The 26,582-nt window shown below is 32.5% G+C and overlaps 1 protein-coding gene across 1 annotated transcript in view; it reads right to left on the bottom strand.

Moving 5' to 3' along the window:
• Positions 1-22,570, bottom strand: part of LOC123676252 (facilitated trehalose transporter Tret1-like) — a 36,484-nt gene extending 13,914 nt beyond the window's left edge. Inside the window, exons 1-2 of the mRNA XM_045612037.1 lie at positions 22,352-22,570; positions 14,424-14,505 (exon numbers count right to left, since the gene is read on the bottom strand). Coding sequence (XP_045467993.1) covers positions 14,424-14,489 — 66 coding nt within the window. The 5' untranslated portion in view covers positions 14,490-14,505; positions 22,352-22,570. The remainder of the gene's footprint in view (positions 1-14,423; positions 14,506-22,351) is intronic.
• Between the last annotated feature and the right edge of the window lie 4,012 nt (positions 22,571-26,582).

The following is a 26,582-nucleotide window of genomic DNA, read 5'->3' as shown; positions in this document are numbered from 1 at the left end:
CATTTCTTTAAGGATTTTCAACAACCTGTATCGAACAGGAAATAATATTAAAAGAAAAAAGGGTTTCCCTTGTTCTCAGAAATCTATGTAGAAGTCAAAGACTCACCCTGTATAATCAATTCTAATTATTTTCTTGACTGAATATTTGCTATCTGTTTCTCCCACACAAATATTAGGTTCTATTTCATTAAAAATCATCTGCTATAATTGAATGTATAATAATTTTCCATTAATATGTTTTTGCATCTTTTTGAGACTGATTCTTTCAGTTACTTAACATTGTGTAATAAATAAATCTCATAAATATCCTAAATGAGATTTTTTGAGATTGAATATATCATTATCATCACAATATTGAGTTGCACGAAAGGAGTAATTGGTCGTAAGCATTGACCTTAAACTTCCACATGGTAAATTACACTACTTGTTCAAGATCAAGGTACATTGGTCGTTGCACATACATATACTTATTTACTTAAACTAGATTCACATATAAAAAGTCTAAAAATTCATGACGATTTGAAAACTCACTGAGATGAATACTATTCTTGAATTGTACCGGGTTTTTCACCATAATTTGACCCCCCCTTTAACTTTGTAACTAAAAGAGGTACAAAAAATGTTTTCTACAAAAGTTTCACGAAATCGAAATTTCAAAATTTAGATATGAAATACAGGGTGATCCAGACTTAGTTGCAATAGCTTTGGTATCTGACACTTTCCATGAAAAAATTCAGATAAACATATATCCTATCAAACTTTGTTTTCGAAATACAGGGTGTTGAAGTTTGAAAAAAACAGTTTTTTACTTATAACTCTAGTATCATTACATTAATTGCTTCAATTTTTAGGTATTGGAGGCCTTGATAATGTAGGAAATGTTTCAAATTAGGTAAGTGTCTCCTGCCAAAATTTTCCAGTGGTATATAGGGGTGCGATGATTTACTTATTGAGAATCTGCACCATTGTCTCTTTTTCGAAAAAATTGTTTCATTTTTGAAATCAATAGAGCTTCATCAAAAAAAAAGAACTCTTTAATTTTTTTTCATAGAATATACCATTTTTGAGATAATCAAATACTGCCTAAAAAATTTGAACAAATTAATTTTTCAAATTTTCCCATTAGTGATAAATGGAAGTACCAAAATTAACGTAGTGTATTATAACGCTTTCATATGGCATTAAGTTGAACATTTCTGATAATAATAATAATACAAGGGATAACCTAGACATTTGCACACGCTCAACGCGTACCCTATATCTGAAAAAGCTATGGATGTACCAAATCTCAACAAAAATACTAAATTTAATCAAATTCTGAAAAGAAGAGAGCGAGTTATAGAAATACCAGGAATTTCAAATTTCAATAAAAAAGCTATGAAATCACCTCCCATCAAAGCCAACGAAAAATTTAATCCAAATGGCTGAGATATGAACGTGAGATATGGAAAGACCAGGAATTCAAGCTTGCCAATTTCCGCAAGCTGAAATTCGTATTAACTCCATTGAAAGCGAATAAGAAATTATGAAATTAAGGTTGTCACAATGGTTGTGGACACAAATCGACAGACAGACCCAAAAGTTGTTCAGTATAGTCTGAAATATAGTTTGAGAGTAAAAATTTTTGAATCGGAGGCCAAGATTTTTTTTCATCTTGATCACAAAGCTTCTCTACCTTCGATAAACTCGGAAACAAAAACAAAAACACCTCTATTTATACTAGATAGGTCGAGGAGTAGGTCAGATTTACTCAAATTGAAAACAATGAACGTCATGAGAGATAATTATCAATAATATCCTCAGTATCGTTAGAAGTGTTGAACCTAGAACTAACAAACAATTCTTACACTTCTTATTTTTTAGCACCATAATGTATCTTTTTGAAGTATACTAGGATAACGTTGTCGATATTCTATTTTTGATAATTTTTGGAAAAGCCAAGTTTTTTAGACTTGCTTCTCTGTCACTTAATATATTACCCCTAACAAGTAATAATATTGTTTTACCAATCATATCAAAAACTGAATCTGGTCGTAGATACACATCAAAGTATTTGTAAATGGTTTCTTTGTTTGCTAAATAATATTTATTCTAATTATTTTGTCAACAAATGTGTGATATCAATATTATCTTGGAAATATTTAGAACATGTTGATACGTTTAGCTGTCATATTTGAAAAAACATGTTTTTATGAATGTTTCCACTTTCGCTTTTTCCAACATCAGCAAGAGGATGAAACTGTCATGCATATAATTCTTCACTTAGATTTGGAAAAATTTGTCACATTATCACATATCATTGTGATTCATGAATTGGAAATATTTTTAGTTTATTTCCTTCAAGGGGCACAAAACCTACCTAATATCCCATAAGGTTTTATGTCATTGTTTTGAGATAGATGGAAATGTCAAGATATTTAAGATCGAACGATTGAACGTAAGTAAACATACGTAATTGTTTTCGAAAACTTATTAAATTTTGAATGTTTAAAATTGTTATTCTTTAAACAGGGTTTTAGTGATTATGTGCGACAAACTTCAGGGGGGATTCTATATGAAAAAATAATGGCATGTTGCCATTGCCATGTTGTATTTAGTGATAAGGGATGTTGAAGTTTATTTATTACCCTTAATTTTTTGAAGGAAAAAAATTGTTCGCCACTGAAGGCATAGGTGTAAAGTAAAAAAATATTTTTTACTTTACAGGATTTTTATCCTTAATTTCTTCAAATTTTTCATACAAGTTTTTCTACAAGGGAAAATACACAGGACATATACATTCAAATTATAATTCACATTTAGTATCTAATTCTTAATCATATCTAATGGAATATATTTTTGGTATGTAATTCAAATGTTTCTCAAGAGGAATGTTCTTCTAAGGTAAAGTTGAGGTAACTTGGCCGTAGAATGGTAAGGTCACTGTCTCTAGGGATGCCGTTTTGCCAAGAATTGCGCAGCTTGAGGTGCAACCCCTCGAGCTGGCCACATGATTTTCTATAATTTTTTTTTTAAATTACAATTGCAAGCTCAAAACAACCATAGCAAATCCAAGTAGAGCATTGAAAAAATCTCAATGATAACAGATTCAACCGAGTTGAGATTTTGTATGTATACAGGGTGAGTCAATAGTGCTCGATAGGTCGATAACTCTGGTATATTTTGGGCTAAGAGAATGTTTTAAATTTGAACGGAATCAATAACACTCAGCGCATAACTTTGATTAATTTTGACCTACAGGCTGGTCCGAAAGTGGTGAAACACGATTCCACCCTGTTTTTCTGAATGGAATTGTCCAGTTTTTATATCATACTTATAATCTCCTTGAGATTCTGATTAAGAGATACCCCACTTGTGATAATTTATCTATGGGACTTCTTAACGTAGGTCACTTTTTTTGGAAAATTTTATGGTTAAACTATTGACCATATTTTGAAAACCGTTCGAGATAATTGTACGAGTTATTTTTTATTGAATGCCTGGAATATCTTGTGCATATTTACGGTTTTGGTCCGACAAGCAATTAAAATTGAGGGCATGCCATTTGAAAAAATGGACTTATTGAAATGTTTTCAAGGAATGAGTTCTCAAAAGCTCCAGTGTTTTCTTAATTTATTTCGATATGTAGGTACCATATAACTTGGCTGAAATCTTGTCGATTACAAAAGAAAAATGCAAATTTACCTTTCGTTATAGTTTTATGAAATAATTATCTCTGGCTAATGAACTAAGGCATTATTCATCGGTGGATATTTCAAATTGATTCATTCGAGAAAATCTCTCAACAATGATTCAGCATTCTTCAATTTCTCATTTCATGAAAACTTTTCGCATAAATACATGAAATTACATGATTGCAGCATTTCTATTGCTATGCTCAATTAAACTTCAGCTCACGTTTGAATTCGGAAGAAAATAATAGTAAATTGTTGCGGTGTTGCCATGATGCACAACTGAAGAGTTGTACTGCCATTAACAAAAACTTTGCAGATTTACATTGAGACGAAAAACTTATGATATAAGAGAAAATCCAACTTGATTGTTTTCAATACGAGTACCTACTAGAGAATTAAGCTATATGACTTGCTGATTATGGGTATATAAGATATTTCGTTTAATTTTTTTCGAATGTGGGATGTTGGGTTTCAATCATAGATTTTTCGTTCTATACCAACTCAAAAAATAACCTTTTTATTCAATTATTTTTGAATGAAAATAATTCAATAGCTGAATTGCAAATGCAAGTAGGTAGAACCTTTGTGGGTCGATTTTTTTTGACAGTGATTTAATTTTCCAGAACCACTAGCAAATCATCTCTCGAATTATTCTATAATTTCCTCAATGCTTTACGAGTTATAATTAATTGCTAATAACCGGAAGTTCGAGTTCATGGTCTTACTGTAAACCAAGAGATAATTGAAAATATTCCACTTTTCGATTCATATAGAAGGCGCCACAAATTTTCTAGAATTTAAAATTGAATCGATTACACCTTTGAATCATTTGATTGTTGAGTCCAAGTGTAATCAACAGAAATTGAACTTAACGAGCACTGTTCATGATTTCGAATGAAAAGATGTGAAAATTTTACCTTAAGAAAATGAGAAGAGCTCTTCTTAGTGTGAAATCAAGAGCTTCTGAACGCTTGGTCAAATTAGTATTCACACAATTTTTTTCAAGAAATTTAGCATGTAGGATTTCGCTTCAATACTCCTTATTCAGTCTTTGGAATCCGAAATCAATTCTTTTTTATTTCCGATGAAATCGACTTTTTTAATGTAATTCATATTTTTCTTTAATAAATGCTGCATCTTCTTGGTATGGAAACCCCACAAGAATTACATCCCTCTTGTTTATTCTTGCTACTAAGCATTTCTTCGACCTTCCCTATAAGTTCCTTTTTTGATCATTTTTACAAAGAATCTTCCATAAAAATCTCGATTCACATGCTCATTTCTTTCGATAGTTATTCGCCGCAAACTCGATTTTGACTGGATTTCACTCTTGGAGACCATCAACAATATCTATATACTTATGAGATGTAATTTTGTGGTTTATTAATCACATCTCATACATATCTATATACAATTCTGTGGTTTATAAAAAGGGCAATTAGCGCAATAATCCTTCGATATTCTGATTTAATTCGCTTTGGTTATGAAGACGCAATCAAACCGAAATTTTGCAAGAATTTTTAAATCATAATTTTATATATACAGGGTGTTTCAAAATTCAGTATCGAGATTTCAGTGGCGAATTTTACTGGTCAGAATGAGCCTTCTTCTTTTCATAAACGTTTCGTTACCGAACTACAGAGTGTTTGAGTCGCAAGATTTTTTTAGTTTTGTCTTGATAGTTCTTCTAGTTTTTTAGATATTGAAATCAAATTTGAAATAAAGGTTACGTTTTTGGGTTCACAATATCCAGTATACCGAGTGATTAAAACATGCTACAGGGACATATTTTGTCAGAGGTTAAGCCTTTTTTAGCCCTAAAAACATTTTTTTAGTACTTATGCCGCTGGTGGATTCTAACATGAAATATATATTCTGTTCATACATTTTTTTTTGTAATTATTACACATCTGCGATTGTTATCGTTATTAATTTCAACAGGATGTAGAAACCTATTTATACAATTGAATAAAAAACCTCTACGTATTTTGTTTCTTATCTAAATTACAACTTTACTTAAGGATTACTTTAAAACAAGAAACCTAACGAACATATATTTCAAATTTGATCTCAATATCTCAAAAACTGAAAAAACTTTGAAGAAAAAACTGAAAATATCTTGAAACTTTAACGGTCTGTAGTTTGGGAACCTGGGAACTTGACATTGAAGTTTGAAACATCCTGTATATACACCCAAAATCTGACCTCCGTCGCTTTATGGTCAAGAAATATACTTCTTGAATCTTCTTTGAAGTTCCTCATCTTAGAACAGTGGTGGGATTCTGTAACGGCAAAGCGAAGCGAAAACGTGACGAAACGACAGTTTTGCTCGGTTCGGTATTCTGTAAAGGGATTCGGCAATAGTCGTGTTTGCCGAAGCAAAGAACGACCTCATGACGATAACGAAACATTTTAGGGTTCGTTGTCATTACGAAAAGTCCGACGACGTTTTTGATTGGTTTACTTTTACCACGTGACCAAGTCTTAAACGTCATATTACACTTGAATGATTTCGATTTCGAGGTTATAATTTTGAATGTTTTGCTTCACAATATATATTAGAATTGCAAATCAACTGCACATTAATTGTGATATCCTTTTCTGTTCAAAAAGGAATGCTCTTCTTCTGATGGCTTCAAGATTTTTATGTGTGTAAAGTCGATTGCTCCAATTATTCCTGGTATTCCACATTTTTCAAAAAAATTCCTTTTATTTTGGGTCTTCTCAGAATCATTAGGGAATTTAATTCTTCCTTGGAATACATGGTTAATCAATTTAGTCACTTCACTAACACATCAACGACTGACCATGGGTTGACTTACTGCTAGCAAATATTCTTGTCCAATACCGCGTTGGTAATTTCCACTGGCAAAAAATCTCAGAGTTATCAATATTCGCTGTTCAAATGGCGTTCTCGTGTTCCTCCAATAATTATCCATAAATGGTTTCAATTCATCGAATAGAACGTGAACTAAATGTTTCGACAAACGGAAAACGTCTATGAATCTCTCATCCGTTAAGTTAAATGGATCACTTCTATCTCGAAGAAATCTATTCTCCTCTCTTGTAAGAGTTAGACGAACTCTCCTTGAGATTTCCTCGTCGATGATCAGAATCATTGAAAACATGATGAATATTTCTTTATACCTATACACACTATTAGTTGACTCCCCGAACTTATTTTGTAGTATGGGTAGGTTTTGTAACTGGAATAAGAATGAAGGTTTTAAATTATAATCCATTGAACGAGGTTCCATTTCGAATTTCTTCCAGTGCTCAAATAAGACTTTTTGTAATACTCAATATTTGCATTCAGGTGCTGTATTCAATTAGCTAATTTATTCTTAATGATAAACTAAACAGTTTAAAATGGTATGAAACCCTTTGTTAAGTAACTTCCAATGAGAGTCATAAATCAAAATATAATTTCTGACAATACTCAAGTTAAATACTGTGGATTATTCAAAGGACATTACAGCTAGAGTCCATAAAAGGGACTCTTATCTCATTGCTCTTATTAGAGATTATCTCAGGTACCTCATATGTCAAAACCTGCAGAATCCTACAGTAGCTCAAATATCTACTTATTTGCAACGTTGCCAATGTTCCTTCGTGTAAAGTCGGTAAGCTCCGACAACGAAACTAAAAGCGTAAAGATAACGAAACGATAAAGAAAAAGACGCTTACAGAATACCGCATTCGCTCCGCTTAGCTTCGCTTCGTAACGTTATCGCTTTCGTTTGCTATGATAACGAAAGTTACAGAATCCTACCCCAGGTAGCTTAGAAATTATAAGGAAAACAAAATTTCAAAAGGCCATATTTATGGAACCAAAACTCGGATATTGACCGCAGCATTCGACATACGGACCTACCCTGAGTTTCTAGTTGTTTCTGGCCGAGAGTTATCGGAAAGCCGGATACATATATGGAATTAATCGAATTAGAGGACGGATTGGTCATCACAGATTCCTTTGAGACAATTTCCGTCCCAAAATTCGAAAAATACAGAAATCTTATATAGCTTTCTGTTCGGGCAACGGGTGTTCGAAAATCATTCATATGGCTTCTTCTTCACGAACTAAAGATTCACATGTTCGAAATTCAAAATTGACTTTCATTTTATCATTTTCCTTAATAACATCCTTTCATCAATAAAATGTTTAGAAAATTTCTTCTGTTTATTTATTTATTTCTATTTCTGATATTTGCCAAAGATATTCGAATAATTTGTCCTTCGAAACTTTGAATTGCCCTCTCGAGAAAATTTTCTGAAAGCAACTTCACACATAAGTATTTCTTAGATATTTTCAAATACCTCTTGAAAGTTCAGAATATTTCTTTCTTTCGAAGGAATGTAGCATATTTGATTGACTCGCTTTTTACTCGATGAGAATCCATTCAAATTAATAATAAATGATGATTATTCAATTTTCATTCTTTATAAGATAAACAACAATTGTTTCGCTACACATCAGCTTCTTAAGAGTGTTTTATTACTTCGAAAAAAAGAAATATCTTGAACTTCACAATCTCAACAGGTATTTGTTCGAATGAATGTATCTATATGAAAATGTTGCTTATCGAACAATAGAATCATTCATTCAAACATTTCCTTTCGAAGAAAACTTTTATAGGTAAGTTGGTTCACAAATATCACGTGGTTCGATCATTTTCACCTTATTTCATTGTGAAACTTGAGCCATTATTCTCATTACAAAAATTAATGTTGTGTATAATCTTGTGTTTATTGAAATTTTTCTTATCAATGATGATTTTCACATACGTAAAAAAATTCAGATCAGTTTTCGTCCGGATTAATACTTCAATATTACTGTGCAAATTTAAAAAATTATTTTTGAATAGTATCATGTAGGTATCCAGAAGAATAATTTGAAAAAAGCATTGACTCAACATCAAGAGCCAAAATTGCTTTAATTTCGCGAACTATGACTGCAAAAATTTTACCATTTCCCACTGAATTTCGACTATCTCAATGCATCCTTGAAACGGGTATATAACCCTGTGTATAAAAACTCATTTTATACAGTTCTGTAGCCTTCAAGGGCGCAATTAGCGCATAAATGATTTTGAAAGTCATTTCGCGAAATTAAAGCAAATTTTGGGTCGTCATGAAGCTCCTTCTTGGCCGACAATAGTAGAACTGTAGGAAAAATTTCAGCTGTTGAGATGTTAGTGATGTGAAAAATCGAAACCGAGTGCGTCGCTCAAGAATAACTGAGAATATTACTGCTGTAGCCCGTAGTGTTATAGAAATCACAGATTTGTCGATTTAATCGCCGATCTTGAGATTAGGCTATAATTAATGATTCTTATGGCTGGAATTGGAAATTATTGATATGAAGAAGTGTTTACAATTGTTGCCCGCCGTTATCTTGCGATTAAACACTAAGACTTTTTTCTTTGGAGCTACGTTACAGATAAGATCTATGCCAATGCTCCACAATATATTCAATACGGAATTCTTGTTGTCGAGGGCATACAGCTTCAAATATGCGAATTGGCCATGGAAAATTTCGTGAAAATGGTATGGTGCTGAAACCTGAAACTATTTTTTCATATCAAGAAGAAACCTCTCATTGGAAAACCTTTTATTACGATGTCGTTGCTTTAAGTTTACCTAAATGAGTAGAATCGATCATAAAATTATGTAGCTATATTACCAAAACTTCCCACGAAACAACTTCAAACTTTTCCAGTCTATAATGAAATGGGGCAATTACCATTGATATTCCCTATGAAATAGTTGCAATTCATATTATGGAATTTAATTGAACTTATACCTATGATGAGAGAAAAAAATGTATATGTATATGTATAAGTATGTGACTTTTGTAATGAAGATCCGAAATTTCCACATATGTAAAAAAAATATTCAGCTGAGAAAAAATATTATGCAACTTTATTGTTTGCAACATAATATAATCATGATGCAGATATTTCTATGTAGTTTCAATAAATGAACTGAATAAATCATTCAACCTAATTTGATACTTGAATTGTGCTGTTGTCTTCTTAGAATTTGACTATGTTATTTTTCTCATTGGAAAAACACTGCATATTTGACTTATTAATTTTTCTTATAATCTTATAATTATCTTATAATTAATTTTTCTTATAATATTGATGCAGATATTTCTATGTAGTTTCAATAAATGAACTGAATAAATCATTCAACCTAATTTGATACTTGAATTGTGCTGTTGTCTTCTTAGAATTTGTTTATGTTATTTTTCTCATTGGAAAAACACTGCATATTTGACTTATTAATTTTTCTTGTTTTATGACATATCTCAACTGATTGATTTATAAATACGCATTTATGATGATTTAGATTTTATTATTATTTAAAACACAATGCGTTTAGTTGAAATGTAATTAAAAAAATCAGGATTACTCTGCTGAAAATTTAGAGCGCTGGTTTATTCATGATTCAGTTGCACCCTTGGAGACCAGAGAACTCTTTGTATATATCTTAGTGTCCAATTCGTGTCATAATGGACGAGAGCTCAGAATCTCACTCTAACTTCATGTTAGTGCTTGAAATTGTTATTCTAAATACCCATGCAAAATTTAATCCCGATCTGATCTGTTATTACAGAAATATTGACATTTCAACTTGGTTTTTCCATAGTTTTGATGATGTGATCACCCTGAAATTTGACATGAAGCGTGATATTGTTATTTTATATTTTCATATCTCAACTCCGTGAGCTTTGTGGCCACGAAAATATTGTGGGATTTTATTTCGATATTATTCTTGAATTTTCTAGGGATCCGGTTAGTTTAGGTAAGATTTGGTTAGGTTAGGTTATTGGACATTTCCTTTCCAATATTCTTTTTGATGTTTCTATAGCTTTGGTTCACCTTGAAATTTTGCATGAAGCTTGATATTGTAATACATATTTTCATATCTCTACGCCTTGAATTTGATGGTCACGAAAATATTGTGTAATAATATTTTGATATTTTTCTTGAATTTTGGGGACGAATTCGTCATCAGTTGATTACATGATTATGATTATAATATACACAAAATGAATTAAATTCCGGAAGAAATAAATATATTTAAATATTATTAATTTTTTCTACGGTACTAAAATCACTCATTCATAAAACTCTACATAATATGAATCCCAAAGTACTTATTGCTCACACAATTTTCTTCGATCTCATAACTACATCTACATCTATCACCTATGTACTAGTCTATATTATTTTATATTCAGTTTTGAGAATGGGCTGAAACCCGAAACATGCATGTCAACAGGATTTCATATATTTTATTAAACATTTTGAAACGTATAATCAAGTTTTTTATTTATTTGCTTTTATCAATATTATTGTTAGGAGTTGAAAATAGCAACCCCTTATGATTTTCCTCCAATAATTGCTTTCGTTAGGAATATTTTCGAAAAATAAAATTCTTTTATGGTTTCCCAATCTACTGTGGGGAACAATGGCGATGCTAGGAAAGGCTAGGGGGTGCCCGGGCCCCCAAAAAATTTCTCCTGTCACCCCCGCCCCTAAAGTTTGACATACTAAGGCTAAAATAATTACAAGATCAGCCGAACTATAATTTGGATTTATTTTGGCCCCCCCCAAAAAAATCCGGCCCTCCTTCGCCACCCTTGTTTTTGAGAGCAGGCGTCGCCACTGCTAGGGAAAGTCTCCTGCATAATTTTGATACAGGCGATAATTTTCTCAGAATAAATCAAAATTACAAGCGGTGCTTACCAGTTTTCATTCCATTTCATCGAATATATTATGTTCCATAGAATGAAAAACATATACGAAGATTTTGTTGTTATTTTCAAACACTAATAATAAAATTATGATATCGAAAAAAATTGTGTGAGCAACATCTACTAAGTGCTTCATATTATGTAGAGTTTTATGACTCAAGGTTCTTTAGAACCCGTAAAAAAATCAAAAACTGTCAAAGCGACAACGACTTTTGAAGGCTATATCTTGAACTAAGAATTACCCCTGTTAATTTCATCGCAGAATCATGTCCTTCGCATTTATTTACAGACATCTGTATAAAGGTGTCCCATCAAAAAAATGAAATCGAAAAACTCAATATCTTTGGAACGGGCCGAATTTTTGAGAAACCGAAAACGGGATGCTTTTCGACAAATCTGCGGCTAAAAACTGCGTTTAAAAATATAGGGTGTCCCACCAACTTTTCTCTATATCTGTAAAACGATAATTAACTTCTATGATATGTTATAAAGATCATATAAACCATAAACTTTAGTGAAAAAAAGGTTTCAGAATTTTTCGAATAATTGGAACCCAAACCAAGATATAGCGAAATATTTTAAACAGTCATTTTTCATAAACGCCTGTAACTCGAGAACGAATCAATATATCTATGATCAGCTTTCTGATATCTTATTATTATAGTTTTCGAGATGCTTTCGGTGAGCATCGAATTTGGGACACAATATACTACAACTTTTCAATGCCTTTTCTATAGAAAACATTCGTCATTGCTCTCGAAATAGGTTTCAACCTCGGGAATCACTTCTTCATTCGAGCTAATTTTTCCCTGGAGCACCTTTTAATCGTTGTTGTCGATGGAGCTGATTCTGAATAAAAATAATCAAGCCATTGATTTGCTTGCTCAGTAAACAGCAACAAGAATGTAACATTCGTTTTCATACTTTCTTCAAACAACAGCAAATGTAGGGTTATTTTAACTTCAATATCTTTTGAAGGTTGGTACTGACAAGAAAAAAGTGGAATAGTACTGGCGTCGACATGTCATCATAATACATGGTACTTATCCACAAATAATTGTTACAACGCAGTGCCTTTGAATTATTCGTATCTGCAGCTTCATATAACTGATGTTTCTTCATGATGACTGTCTTGACTGTGCTCAAGACAGTCAAGACAAACCTTACCACACTTTCTTCTTTGTTTACATTTCAAATGTCAAATCAATTGAATTTATCTACTACATTATTCAACTGCTTTTGAAACATTAATAGTATCTATTAACAAAGAGCGGGAGTTATAATAACTCCTACAATAACTCACTATAATCAATAGGAAAAGATGGATCTGTGCTTATATACTTCTGTGCTTCTACTTGGTTGACCGAAAGGAAACATTCCATTATTCTTATTGAGATGAGGAATGTCACTTTGATAATTTTGACGTTTATAGGTGACTTTTAGGGTTTTTCAATAAAGTTCTTTCTCTATTCTTGTATTTTGGTATTTATTGTTAGAGTACTAGAAAAATTATAGTATTCAACTTGCGGTAATGGTCATAACTCACTCGATGAATTATCATCTGCGTGAGTTATGACCTACATTACCGCCCGTTGAATAATATACTATTACAATACAATTGTCAATTCAAAATTGTATGATATATGTACAGTTGGGACTCTAAGTGAGAGGCGACAAAAAATAATTCAAAGACAACTGCGATGTTACAATCATTTCTGACCCTATATTTGAAGAATTTATATTTCACGTTAAATTCGAAAGCATATGTGATTTTGAGTACTCCAAAAATTAATCCATCTACTGCTTGAACTATATCCATATTATTTTCATTCAAGATGAATCACCCTGTAAATAGGTAAGCCGGAGGAGTAGATACTAATTTATCCCTGAAAGCGAATCACACCTAAATTTTCAGGAAATAAAATATGTGAGTTATAATAAAATACCAAAATCCTCGAAACGTTGCAGTTTTCAAGTTGACCCAGATCTCTTTTTTCGTACTTTGTAACCCACACGTCTCTGTAAATGGCATAAGAAGGTAAAACTATTGAATCGTATAAATAAAATCGGTTGAGACGATTGCGAAAATTCCGTTTCATTTAAAATTCCAACCACAGGTTTACTTCATTACAATTAGAAAATTCAAATTACCAAATAATCTTCTCAAATCAGTTGTTCAACTAATTTTTTATTGATGTATTGGGTTCTTTCGTGAAATATAAAAAGGTGCAATTAGTCAAAATAAATCAAATTGCTAATATGAAGAGGATCGGATGTAGTTAGTTCAAATTCTCGAAAGATTCAGTTAAAATACTTTGTCATTTGTAGCGTTCTTTTGAATAAATCTAAAACATCAAAGTAATCGGAGATTATTTCAACCCATCTAATTCAAACTAATTTAACTCAATTACCTCGCGGCCTAAGTTAGTTTGTATAAGAAAGATTCAGTAATTCTTGTAGCACTATTACTTCTCCAGAAGTTTCAACTTTCGGATGAGAAACGTACACCATATATTCAAAATGAAATTTTATAGACCTATAACGTGTCAAGTTGAATGCTCATATCAAATTTCATCAACATTGGTAGATCCTTCATTCGAAAGCGCTCACCTATTAACAAGTCAGTATTTCATAGCAATTTTCATAAATATCGGGCAAATAAAATGCGAGATATGGAAATTGCCTGAGTTTCAGGTGTTTGCGTATGTTCAACGAGTCCTTTAAACTCTTACCAAATTTCACAAAATCAAATAATAATGGTAGAAGTAAACGCTGTTACAGAGATGTATGTACAGACAGTTCGATAGACAGACATAAAACCAAAGGTGTTCAGGATGTTACAAATTCAATTTGCGAGTTGAAATATTGAAGTGATAACATTGCTTCCACTGCCTTCGATAGATTCAAAAGCATATATTAATTGGAACTTCACAGGGTTGTACAAATTATATAGATGGAAATCTATAACTTGATAGTAAACTCACCATTCTCCCAGCTCCATATTCCCAAAATTTTTCCAGCTTAGTTCGTAGAACTTTATTCATAAACATCTTAGGGCTTCCCAACCTGAAACAACAGGATACATTTCTCACAGATTTTATTATAGAATGAAACTTTCAATAATGAAAAAACTGCAAAGAGTGCTAAGGGTACATAAGAATGAAAACTGGTATATAAGAGAATACTCAATCTACCATTAATCTAAACATCCTTGTATGGAATTTTGAGAGTACAAAGCAGTCTACAAGCTTCTGGATTGATCCTTCGAATTGAGCCGAAATTGAAGTCGATTAAGAATTGAGGTGATATGCATAGATAAAGTAATTTTTTTTTTAATAATACTGAGGCAAAAATCGAAGAATAATAGCTGAATAATATGGCTGAGTCTTATGGGATGTACAAGAGTACAAATTCATTTTGATTTGGTAATTGGTTTGATCCTGTTAATGTTATATTATGTTGTCGCTGAAATATTAGGTTTTTTCTATAATATGCTTGAATTTTCTGGGTTACGTAGATATGTGCATCGTATTCGGTAGAAAATTTGAATAAGGTGTAGGAAGATATTAGAAGCGGTAAGTTGAGTTTACGGGGAGCTAATGATAAGTACAGTGTCGAGCTGTTTCAAAGGGAAAAATCAAAAGCAGTATGAGGGAGTGGAGCGAGTAGAACAAGAGACAACGGAGGAAATCTATATCAAGAAAGGCGTAAGACTGGGAGGTATACTCTCACCTATCTTTTTCAACCTATACTCAGAAGACATTAGCGCACTTTCAGAGCAAGATATAGGTATTAAAATAAATGGCATCACAATGGACAATTTAAGATATGCCGATGACACGGTTGTCATTGCAGAAACCCTAAAAGATCTTCAGATACTAATAAACAATATAGAAGAATGCAGTGAAGAATACGGATTATCACTTAACATTAGCAAAACAAAAGTAATGCTAATATCCAAATCGCAACAAAACTTCTCTGACATAATCGTGCACGGCCAAAAAATTGAACGTGTGAGGAAGTATAATTACCTGGGAACTGTTATCAACGAAAATAACGATAGCTCTGGAGAAATCAGGACCAGAGTGGAAAGAGCTAGAGCCACATTTACAAAAATGAAAAAGATATTCTGTGGACGAGATCTAAGCCTAAATTTTTAATCATTGTTTAGGCAAATGGTGCAACTGGCCCTTAAGCTTAAAATTCGCCTTGTGAAATGTTACGTGCTGTCAATTCTTTTCTACGGAATGGAAGCGTGGACATTGAAGAAGATCGATACCAGAAGGATAGAAGCATTTGAGATGTGGATGTACCGTAGAATACTGAGAGTATCGTGGACAGAGAAAGTAACGAATGTAGAGATTTTGCGAAAATGCAGAAAGAGAAAGAATTGGTACTGACCATTGAAAAGCGCAAACTACAAGACCAGGGACATACTATGAAGGGGCAAAAGATCAATAGGAAGAAGAAGGAACTCATGCAGGGCCCCCGCAAGGGACATCAACGCCCGCGTGCGGAAAATATTTTGGCGCCCCTTAAAGGGGGGAGGTGGAGAAAAGCACTGCTGGATAATCGGAATATTTTTTTTTAAGTTTTGTTAAGAATTTAGTGTAGCATGGTTGAAAATCCAAAGCAACCTTCATTGCCTTAAGATTTTTATGGTGTTATTTGTTGCATAATACATTTCAAATGTGTTTCAAAACTTAAGCTGTATTCTTCTATAAATTATTCATAAAGGCCTAAACATTTAATTAGGATCAATCCAGAAATTGAATGGATGTTTTTCTAGATTTGGCTGCTGCAAATTTTTTTATATATTCAATCAATCAATTTTATCGAGTATTTCTTGCTCTATATCTAAGATTGCCAAACCAGAAAATCTTTCTTATGAGAGGGTAGACTTCAAATAGTTTTTAATTATTTTTAATTTAGTAAATGATCTCTCACCAGAAGCAACAGACACAGGTAAAGTGAGAAGGATTCTTATGGCAATACTAAGATTCGGTAGAGAAGAAGTTAGATTATTTTCAAAAATATATTGTGGAATTTCTAAAGGATTTGACGCTTCAGGTAATGAAAACAATCTTAGGGCTTTTATCTCGTTGAATAAATCATTTTCTTTCACGTCAGCCTCTTTTTTTCCTGATCAGTTAGGTTTTGTTGAAAATCATGACAGCATTTTAATGGATATTTGTCATTTAATTTAAGAATATCACAAATAAAACAAAAAACGTTATCGTAATCAGATATCATATCAAACCTACTATTTAAGGAACTTAGTGTTAGATCAACTGTACACAGTTGTCATTGAATAACTCCACAGTATTTTTTAAGTTTATTTGTAGTAATTATATTATTATATTATGTTATTATTATGAACTTATTATTTATCAAGTATTTCCAAAAAGAAATTTATTTTAAAAGCGATTTTTGGATCTTTAGGTGCTTCATCCGTGTGTTCATAATCGAACAATTTTGGTTTATACTTTCGTCTTACAGTATATAATGGAGAAAAATCTTGATCTATCTCAAGAGTAGCCGCTAGTTTTCCAGCTTCCGCAAGTTTTTCCTCGAGAACATTATCATCAACCCTATAATTTTTGAAATGATCAACTAAATTCTTCAAATAGTTTTGGCACACTTGTCAATCGCTATACACTTTGCATGATTTTGCTTACAATATTAATCTGGAATGAAACATCATACCAAATTATTATACTTCAAATAAATTCAAATAAAGTTCTTGTACAATATCAAAAGAGTCCAGTGTTTCATTTGAAACCTTAGCAGCATCATTTTCAGTTAAATTTAAGCTGCATATGGCGCAAAAAATGCCCTAGGATTAGCATCGAGTATGCGTTTTTGTGAGCGTTTGGAAAAAAAAATTGTTGAGAAAATTTGAAAGAATCTTTTTCGAAAACCTTTGGTCCATCGGTTCTTCATGCGGTCTATAAGAGGTTTTGGCGCCCATTTAGAGTGGCGCCCGCGTGCGGTGCACGCGTTGCACGCGCGGTTGCGGGGGCCCTGAACTCATGGTTGAAGAATTTGAAAGAATGGTACTATTGCAACAACTGCCAATTGTTAAGATCTGCAGTATCGGAAAAAGGCATATCTTTGGCACCTGAAGAAGAAATATAAGGGACAAATGACGAGCTCTCTATATGTAGATGAGGAAACTTTTCTCACTGATAAACTAACCACTGCAAGTGAGTGTGGCTTCCCTATAACATCTTATGAAGTCAGACAAATAGTGAAAACTTACCTAGACAGACAAGGAAGAAAGAGGGAGTCTTAAAGAAAAATCTTCCAGGAGAAGACTGGATGCAAGAGTACTTAAGCCGAAACGGTCAGAGATTCACAATGAGAATGGCCAAAAATTTCAATAACAGTGAGAACGGAGAATGGTGAGAGTATTATTGAATATTTCGACAATTTTGAGATTGTTCAAAGTCAAATGTAAAACCAGGGTCAATAATTAACTACGATGAGACCCTATCTAAAGAGCCTTAATTGGAGACAATTTATCGTCTCACCTATCCACTTATATCATTGCTGATGAATTTTCTTCAAATTTAAATATTAACAAAAATGTTTTTGTCTACCAAATCGCCCGTTATAAGGAAATTAATAGGTGTATCAAACCACACTGACCCGCGGGGTGGCTTGATACACTAATATTTATTTTTCTAAACCTAAAGTAAAATTTACAACATTATCGCACTTTCACTATAATAAACTGGAGATCTAGACTGAACTTTTGAGGGGTATGTCAACTTCCTAGGTCTATACACGCGAAAACTAAAAGCAATTGAATTTCAAAAATGTATCAAGTCACCCCAATTGACGGTGATGGGTATTTCTTTTCAAATAATCTTTTTGAATTTCCGATGATCTGATGATGTGATCAGCTTGAAATTAGCATTTTATATGAACACCAAAAAATCCCAACCTCGTCGGTTGTGTGGTCACGAAAATATTATATAATTTTTGCCGATATTTTCTTGAAGAGAATGCGTAAACTAAGAAAAAAAATTAAATTGCTAAATACACTACCTACTTATTTCTTGCTACCTCCGTATCTCAGTTCAAGTAGTAAATAGGAAAGTGATATTTTCAGGTTTCGTCCAAACAGCAATCTATTTCGAATCAAAATTTGATTTGGGTATTTTGGTGCCTACTGTGATAACGTTAATAGCTTTTGGACTTCTATTTTTAAAGAGGAATGTTTACGTGCGCGATGTTCAGATGTAGAGTTCATTCAATGCAGAAAATTGCGATGCTTGCTTTCGAAATGACCTTACGGATAAATGTTTCAATGTCATTGAATTAAAATCAGGAAACTCGGAAGGGTGTTGGGATTATTTTTATTTCCAATAGGGCATTTTTTGACAAAAAAACACAAAAATTTAGATTTTGCTCGAACCTCGCATAAATTCTGACAACTCATCGACAAAAATAATTTCGTCCATATTTTTGATTTTTATATAATCTTTCATATTCATATTTCTTGGAAGATTGCATTACATTCAATAGCATAAGAACTAATTCACCTTCATTTCAAATTTCATAACGAAATGATAATAATAAACCAAAAAACTATCTGTCAAAGGAAAAATTTCTTCCTATTAATGAATTTTCTCTAAATTTATTGAACCAAGCATGATACCTTGATTTATGCAATACTACTTTTATTCGAAGTATTGAAATATAAAGACAAACCGCAGTGGTGTCAAATACATAACAAGTAAGATGTGGCTGACATTCAATGGTACAAAGAATCAGCAATATCAATTTTCAAAACTAACAAATATTCAACAATTCAGAAGTGAAAATTTTTCATAATTAGTTAGCTAAATTGTAGTGCAATGAAAAATAGAAGGAAAATAGTAATTTACGTAACAAGTCCGGAAAATAGGGTTTTTTTGGACGAATAGACGCTTACGCTCGTCCTGGAAGTCTGTGAGTCCAAAAAAACCATTTTCGGGCGTGTTGCGTACAATATTTTTTCGGCAACCATGTAAAATAACACTATCGCTGCTGCTCTCCATATTTTATTGCGATTGCGATAAAAAAACATTCAAATTTTTGACAACTAATTTCATATGAACTGTCAGCCGTTATCTCGGTATCTATGGATTCTATGATTCTTTTCCGGCCTAGTCCGGAAAGTACGTACTTTCCGGACTAGGCCGGGAAATGCTACTTTCTCAGAGAAAAAGCATCCGGGAAGTGAGCACTTCCCGGACGGTTGCCGTAAAAAAATATTTTTTCACATTTATGAAAAAAAAAACACTTTTTTGTCTAAATTAGAAATTATTCCTCTTTGTAAACGGTAATCATAACTCATTTTTACCAATCTACTCTTTATATTTCAATAATTCTAGAATTTTCTACCGCAAACTTTATGTAAATATGTAAATTTGACACTTTAACTAATGCAGATAAGATATTAATTCATACCAATTCTTTATATAATACAGGTGCTAATAACAGTAGAAATGTAAATTTTCTAGTTTTTTTCTAGTTGCTCATAATTACATTTCTTTATGAATGGTGTTCAATAAGTTGGAGTAACACAATTTAATGTACATAGATAATTAATTGAAAAATAAACCGTACTTGAGATAACGAAGTCTATTTTCTGCTATTGATTTGATTGAGTATGAAACATACAGAATATTTGATTATTGATTCTTTTTTCAACGTAAGATTAAAATTTTGAACTGAAATATATACTAAATGTATTTCATGAAAATTTAGAAATGTTTCAAATTGCTCAGTGGATAGATCTTCCAGTCCGCAGAAAATTAGAATGAAGATTATACGTATTCTTAACAGTTTCAGAAAATTGAGCATATTATGTTTTTGGATTTTATTTAGACTTACTTCTGGACAACGTATTTTAGAGCAGCGCCTTGAAAGTCAAAGCCAACTACAAAAGTAGTCAATTACTGTGCACATATTCACATATACAGTACTCCTCAATATTCTTCTTCGATCCTTCTTCAATATAAGAATTGAAATGACACCGAATAAAAGTTCGAATTGAAAATTTTCCTAACCGCATCCTCAACCACATCAGAATATGCATTTTTTTTTATTTTAGCGCTAGTTCCCCGAACGAATCGCTTCATCATTTCATCACGGGGATTATAATTTAATAATTTTTATACGAGAATAATTTCAATGTGCATTCGGAACTAAAGAAAGAAACTTGAAATTTTCAGGGTAGGTTCGAATCTAGAATGCCGCGGTTGATGAGCGTTATCCGACTAGGAGTTCCGTAAATATGTTCGTCAAAAATTTTGCTTTCATGTTTCATAACTGCCATGTCTTTGATATGAAAATTCGTTTTGTGCAAAATTTCATGTTGATCCAGTAAACGAAAACAAATAAAATTCGAGCAGAATGTCGAAAAAAATAACGTGAAGAAGATTTTTAGCGCTCGTTCATTCATGTATTCTTAACATTCCAAGCTGTAAACTGTGGAATTATCGGCAATTGTTCCTCAATAAGGTACTAATTATCCCATTGATAAGGTGAGTACATTGATCCCTCAAGCTGGAGATTATATCTATTAGCGTTAAGGGTTGGTATATAAAGTGATCAAATCTTGAAAATCCAGGTTCAAAATTGAATATAATATATATCTACCTGATACAATGGGAGAGGGAAAATCTTTGATAGTTTTCCATACCTAATTGTTGTTGGACTATGAATCTTCGAGTGACTCGAATATTATATCAAATATTTCGGGTTCACAGTGGTCTCAGTATTCTACTAATGTTGAAATAAATACACTATCATTTACGAAATCTTCGTTTGAGTTCAACGCTGTATCGACAACGATACTATAACAGTTACTGATAATCACAACTTCGTTGTCGAAACGTCGTTGATCACAAATACATATTCCGTGAGTGAGACTATAGTAAATTCAACCTTAGTACCGATAATTCATGAATTAGAGTATTTGAATTCATAACGGAAATGCAGTAGAGAAAAATTCTAACTTATCATATGTTAATATGTATAATTCTGGCCAATCTGATATTCTCGCTGCAAAGATCTACTGCTATTATCATTCGTGATTCATGTTTTATAATTGAAAAAAATCCAGCGCCTCCTTCTTCTTAGTCTTATATAGCACAAAATCTCATAATTAAATAAAAAAATATCCCAATATTTGATTGTTCGGTTCTTAATGGAAATTCATTTATATGAAAATAATGATAGTTACCTATTCTCAATTTCTACAATATTAAATACAATCAACAATTGTTCTGCCATACTGTGGTTTCAACATATTTACATCATGAATGCTGGCACATTGTGGTGAAACAATTGTTTTTTTATTTGCAAAATTATGGAAAGTAAAGTTAACCTAATTTTTTTGTAAAAAGGTGTTCGTCTAACCGTTGTCACCATACGTACATCAGAGCTTGTTCACGGGAGCTATTTGTATGAAACTTTGCATAAAATCCTTTGCGCTACAGAAGCAACCTGATCTGGGAATTTTTAAGGCTAAAATCAAGTAATCAAACTTGATAACATATTTATATGAATTTGAAATAACATTATAATGACATAAGAAACATGACCGTTACCTAAACCGTTTTCGGTATTGGAAAATGTTGAATAAGTATTTCCACCAGAATTTATAACGAATGTTTGTATATATCCTCAATTTCAAGTATACCGCGATATTTGTTTTGGTTCTTTTTTCAGTTTGACTCATAAATAATAGTACCTTAAAAAAGGTAAAAAAAATAATAAATTCCTGTGCAAAATTTTCGACTATAATTGATTTAATTTTGAATACTATTTAAAAAAAAATTTTCAAAATAAATTCGAACTATTTTCCAAAATCATAGAAAGCAAAAATTTAAATTATTGGTATCAAATAACTTACGATAAGAATAACCCCTCAGAAAAATATCTCTTCAAGTTAAACCAATGGATTCAAATAAGCTAAAACGTTTTCACTTCCTCTACATGCTAAGAACAAACATTCAATGTTACCAGAAGCACAGACTAGAACTTTTCAAATTCGAAAACAAGTGAACCGCTCGTATAAAAACAAAAGAGCGCGTTTTCCCCCCACCTCTACGTTTGCGGAAAGCCAACTTAAATTATCTGTCTACCTCGTTGCATCTGACAGAGAAAAGTAATAACAAAGATTCAGATATCTATGCAACCATCGTTGATAAGACGAGTAGTGTTATTGATACCAAAGGAGCCTGTCGATTGGAATCCAATCAGCGTGATTCAATACGTTTGCTACTTAATTTCATTTTAGGTACCGGGGTTTTACGAGAAGTCGACGCATCATAATTTTGTTGTTATTCATTCATTATTGTTATATTATTTCAATAATAAAAGTTTAGAATCGTTCAAATAAAATATTTTCATAGCCCCTACTTTTGTACAGGGTGGGCAAATAAGCGAGGTAAGCGGCTATATCTCAGGATCCACTCATCGTAGATACTTGCAGTAAAAATTTTTACCACTAAAGTGTTCAAGAAAACACACTGGATATTGTTTTGAAGTTCATACATCTACCGCTAGGGGCCGTAATAGTTATCGTCGAGTAGAAAAATGAATTTTACTCGAAAATGTTTCGTATGAAGTTCTGGAGTTATGGCCGAAAAAAGACACAATTCAGTTTTTCAGTGCATCAGTTGAAGAATGTCTTCTTTCGGCCATAACTCCAGAACGCCTGATGCTATCGATATGCGACCTTTTGGGTTTTTGATACAAATTTGATGGGATTTCTGTTTCTGTCAGAACTTAAAGACACAATTTGGTTTTTCGCCGTGCATCAGTCTGAAACTATCGCTTTTTTCATACAAATTTGATCGGATTTCTGTTGCTGCCAGAACTTAAAAACACAATTTGGTTTTTCGCAGTGCATCAGTTGAAGAATATCTTCTTTCGGCTATAACTTCAGAACGCCTAAAACTATCGCTTTGCGACCTTTTGGGTTTTTGATACAAATTTGATGGGATTTCTGTTTCTGTTAGAACTCAAAGACACAATTTGGTTTTTCGCCGTGCATCAGTTGAAGAATATCTTCTTTCGGCCATAACTTCAGAACACCTGAAACTATCGCTTTTTTCATGCAGATTTGATGGAATTTTTGTTTTTGTTAAGAAAATCCTATCATTACATTTGAAATTTCGGAATAAAATGAACAAAACAATGAACTTCTGACTTAGCGCCCCTATCGAAAGCAGCAAAAACAAATTTATCATGACTATATTTTGTCCTCAATCAACAAGATATTATCTTTAAGACGAGATCTAATTTGCTCAAAAATGTTGAGCCAAACTGAATTTACAGGCTTCTCAATCATTCAGAATTCTCTCTTTCACCTACCCTTATTTGATGTCGTAAAATCGAAAGTGACAATTCAAAAAGATAGAGAATTTTCCAAGGATTACAGTGATAATATTTTTTCTTCAACTCCATATGAAACATTTTCTGGTAAAATTCATTTTTCTACTCGACGGTAGCTATTATGCCCCCTAGCGGTAGAGGTATGAACTTCAAAATAATTTCCAGTGTGTTTTCTTTTACACTTTAGTAGTAAAATTTTTTAGCGCAAGTCTCTACGATGAGTGGCTTCTGAGATATAGCCGCTTACCTCGCTTATTTGCCCACCCTGTACATTAGAGGTGTGAATTGAAGAAAAGAGCACTAATTCGACTTCAGAATTATGGTCTGTAGTTTATCTAGCACATTTTAAATGAGAAGTACGGATTATGTGATCCTCACGATATTCAACATGAACATTTGGATAATTATTGTATTGTAGCCACAATTTTTGGGACAATTAATTTGGTGAAAACCGCAACCTCATATTTTCAACAGTTTTCAGGTGAAATTGGGAAATGGCTTGAAATAAAAAGTTGTCATATCTTCTTTATTACTAGTGGTGCTATGAACATGAAACAAAAACATTCTACAGACACTTTTTTCAGTAGAACCTATTGATGCAATTATTTGTTTTTATTGCAATTATAATACAAACTAGGTTTTTTCAAATTTTCATAAGAAATATTTCCCTTCTCAAAAATAGTTAACAAGATATACCTACATCCTACATATAAATGTGCCCAAAACAGAAAAATTTTCGATAATATTTCACTGAATAAGTCTCAGACCTATAACGAATATGAACACGTTTCTTTTTCAACATTAGATCATCGTACTCACCTTCATGAGTGATACGTGTACTTCAACGCTCCCTAGCTTTCCAATACGTTTTCTGTAGAAAGATTCGTCTCTGCTTTCGAAATAGGATTTAACTTCGGCAATCACTTCTTCATTAGAGCCAAATTTCAAGTCAGCATACCACCTTTTAACCGATGGCACATAGTCTGAATAACACTTATCAATCCAATGCTTTGAATGCGAGTTATTTTTCCCATAAAAACAGTAGTTTATCAATACACGAAATTCGTTTTTATCCATTTTGCAAACAACAACAAATGTAGCGGTGATCAACCTTCAATACGTCGATGCAGACTTGATTTTATTTTATGTTCAGAATTTTGACTTGAGCTCGTCATTTGGTGGTTGACTTGCTTTTTCAAAAACCTTCTAGACTTTTCTTCATGGAACTCTGTGATAGTTTACCATTTTCAGTCTCTGTAGATTTGTTGTTTTTTATGAACCACAGCATATGCATTGTTTTCTGTCGCTTGTATTTTTTTGAAATGGTTTTTGGCTGCATTGCCCATGTTGACGATCTACAGTGTGAGTCAATAATGCAATATAGAATGATTCAAATTTTGACGTAATCGATACTCGATAGTACTCAGCGCATAAGTTTTAATTATATTTGACTCTAAAGGCTGGTCCGAAAGTTTCGAAACACGATATAACCCTGTCTTTTTCAAATGATGGGAATGCCCAATTTTTATATCATATCCATAATCTTCATGATTCTGATTTCGAAATACCTCCCTTGTCATCAATACCTAATCTGTGGTACTGAATATCTACTAATAATATCAGCCAAATCAGAGAAATCATCAAAGTATTTAAAAATATTCACTGAAATGAAGACCGCTTGCAAAAACAGGAACTTAAGGAGCATTTTGAAATTTATTCATGTCAGGCACAACATGTCTACACAAAAGATGAAGACTAGACTATCCTACAGGCAGCAAAAAATGGACTTATTGACATTTTTTAAAGGTTATTTTTTAAAAATTGCAGTGTCTTTCGGACCACCCTCAGATATCTGTGAATTTGCTGAAGACTTAAAAACTTTTCAGGAATTCAATAAAAATAAATCATTCATTTATCTCGAAGGTTGCCAAAGTATGATCTTCATTTTAAACAATAATAACGATGAAATTTTAGGAAAAAAGTGGTCTGCATCAAAAAGTACCACAGCTAAATGATGACAAGGAGGGTATTTCGAAATCAGATTTTCATGGAGATCATGGGTATGATATAAGAATTGGGTATCGGCATTTAAAAATACAGGATAATATCGAGGATAATATCGTGTTTCGTCACTTTCGGACCAGACTGTAGAGTTGAAAATAATTAAGCTTATGCCCTAAGTGCTATCTATTCCGTTCAAATTTGAATAATTCTCCTAGCCCAAAATTTACAAGAGTTATCGACCGATACCATTGACTCGCCCTGTCTATGTTAGTTGATATCTTGCAATTGACTTGATCATTATCATTATCGTATATTGGTTCATTAGGCTGTTTGTTCCTACAAGTGGGTAAAGTCTGCACATTACTGACTATATTTTATCCTCTGTGTATAAGGTTTTTCCAAATACCCTCCAATCTATGAAAAAACGGAATATCTCAAAAACAGTAAGTTTTGGGTAAATGAAACTTCAATGGACTTTCAGGGCCGCCGCCAGGACCGGCATACCGGACATTTTGCAGGGGCGCATAATCAGTTAACAAAACAAGACATAATTTTTGACACAATTGTATATTATTTCATAAGGAGGAGAAGTGTCACTTTATTGTTTTTTTTAAACGTTTCGAAATCCACAAAAATCAAGAGATAACCTTAAAACTGAATTTAAATGGACTGCCTTAGCTGAATTCCTAGCATCGCTATGTTCGGTTATGAACTATCAGTCGCGGCAGTCAATCTACTAC

This window comes from Harmonia axyridis, chromosome 3 (genome assembly GCF_914767665.1).
Source record: "Harmonia axyridis chromosome 3, icHarAxyr1.1, whole genome shotgun sequence".
In the NCBI taxonomy this organism is placed as follows: domain Eukaryota; kingdom Metazoa; phylum Arthropoda; class Insecta; order Coleoptera; family Coccinellidae; genus Harmonia; species Harmonia axyridis.
The sequence above is the reverse complement of the archived record's forward strand: the minus strand, read 5'-3'. Positions and strand labels throughout refer to the sequence as shown.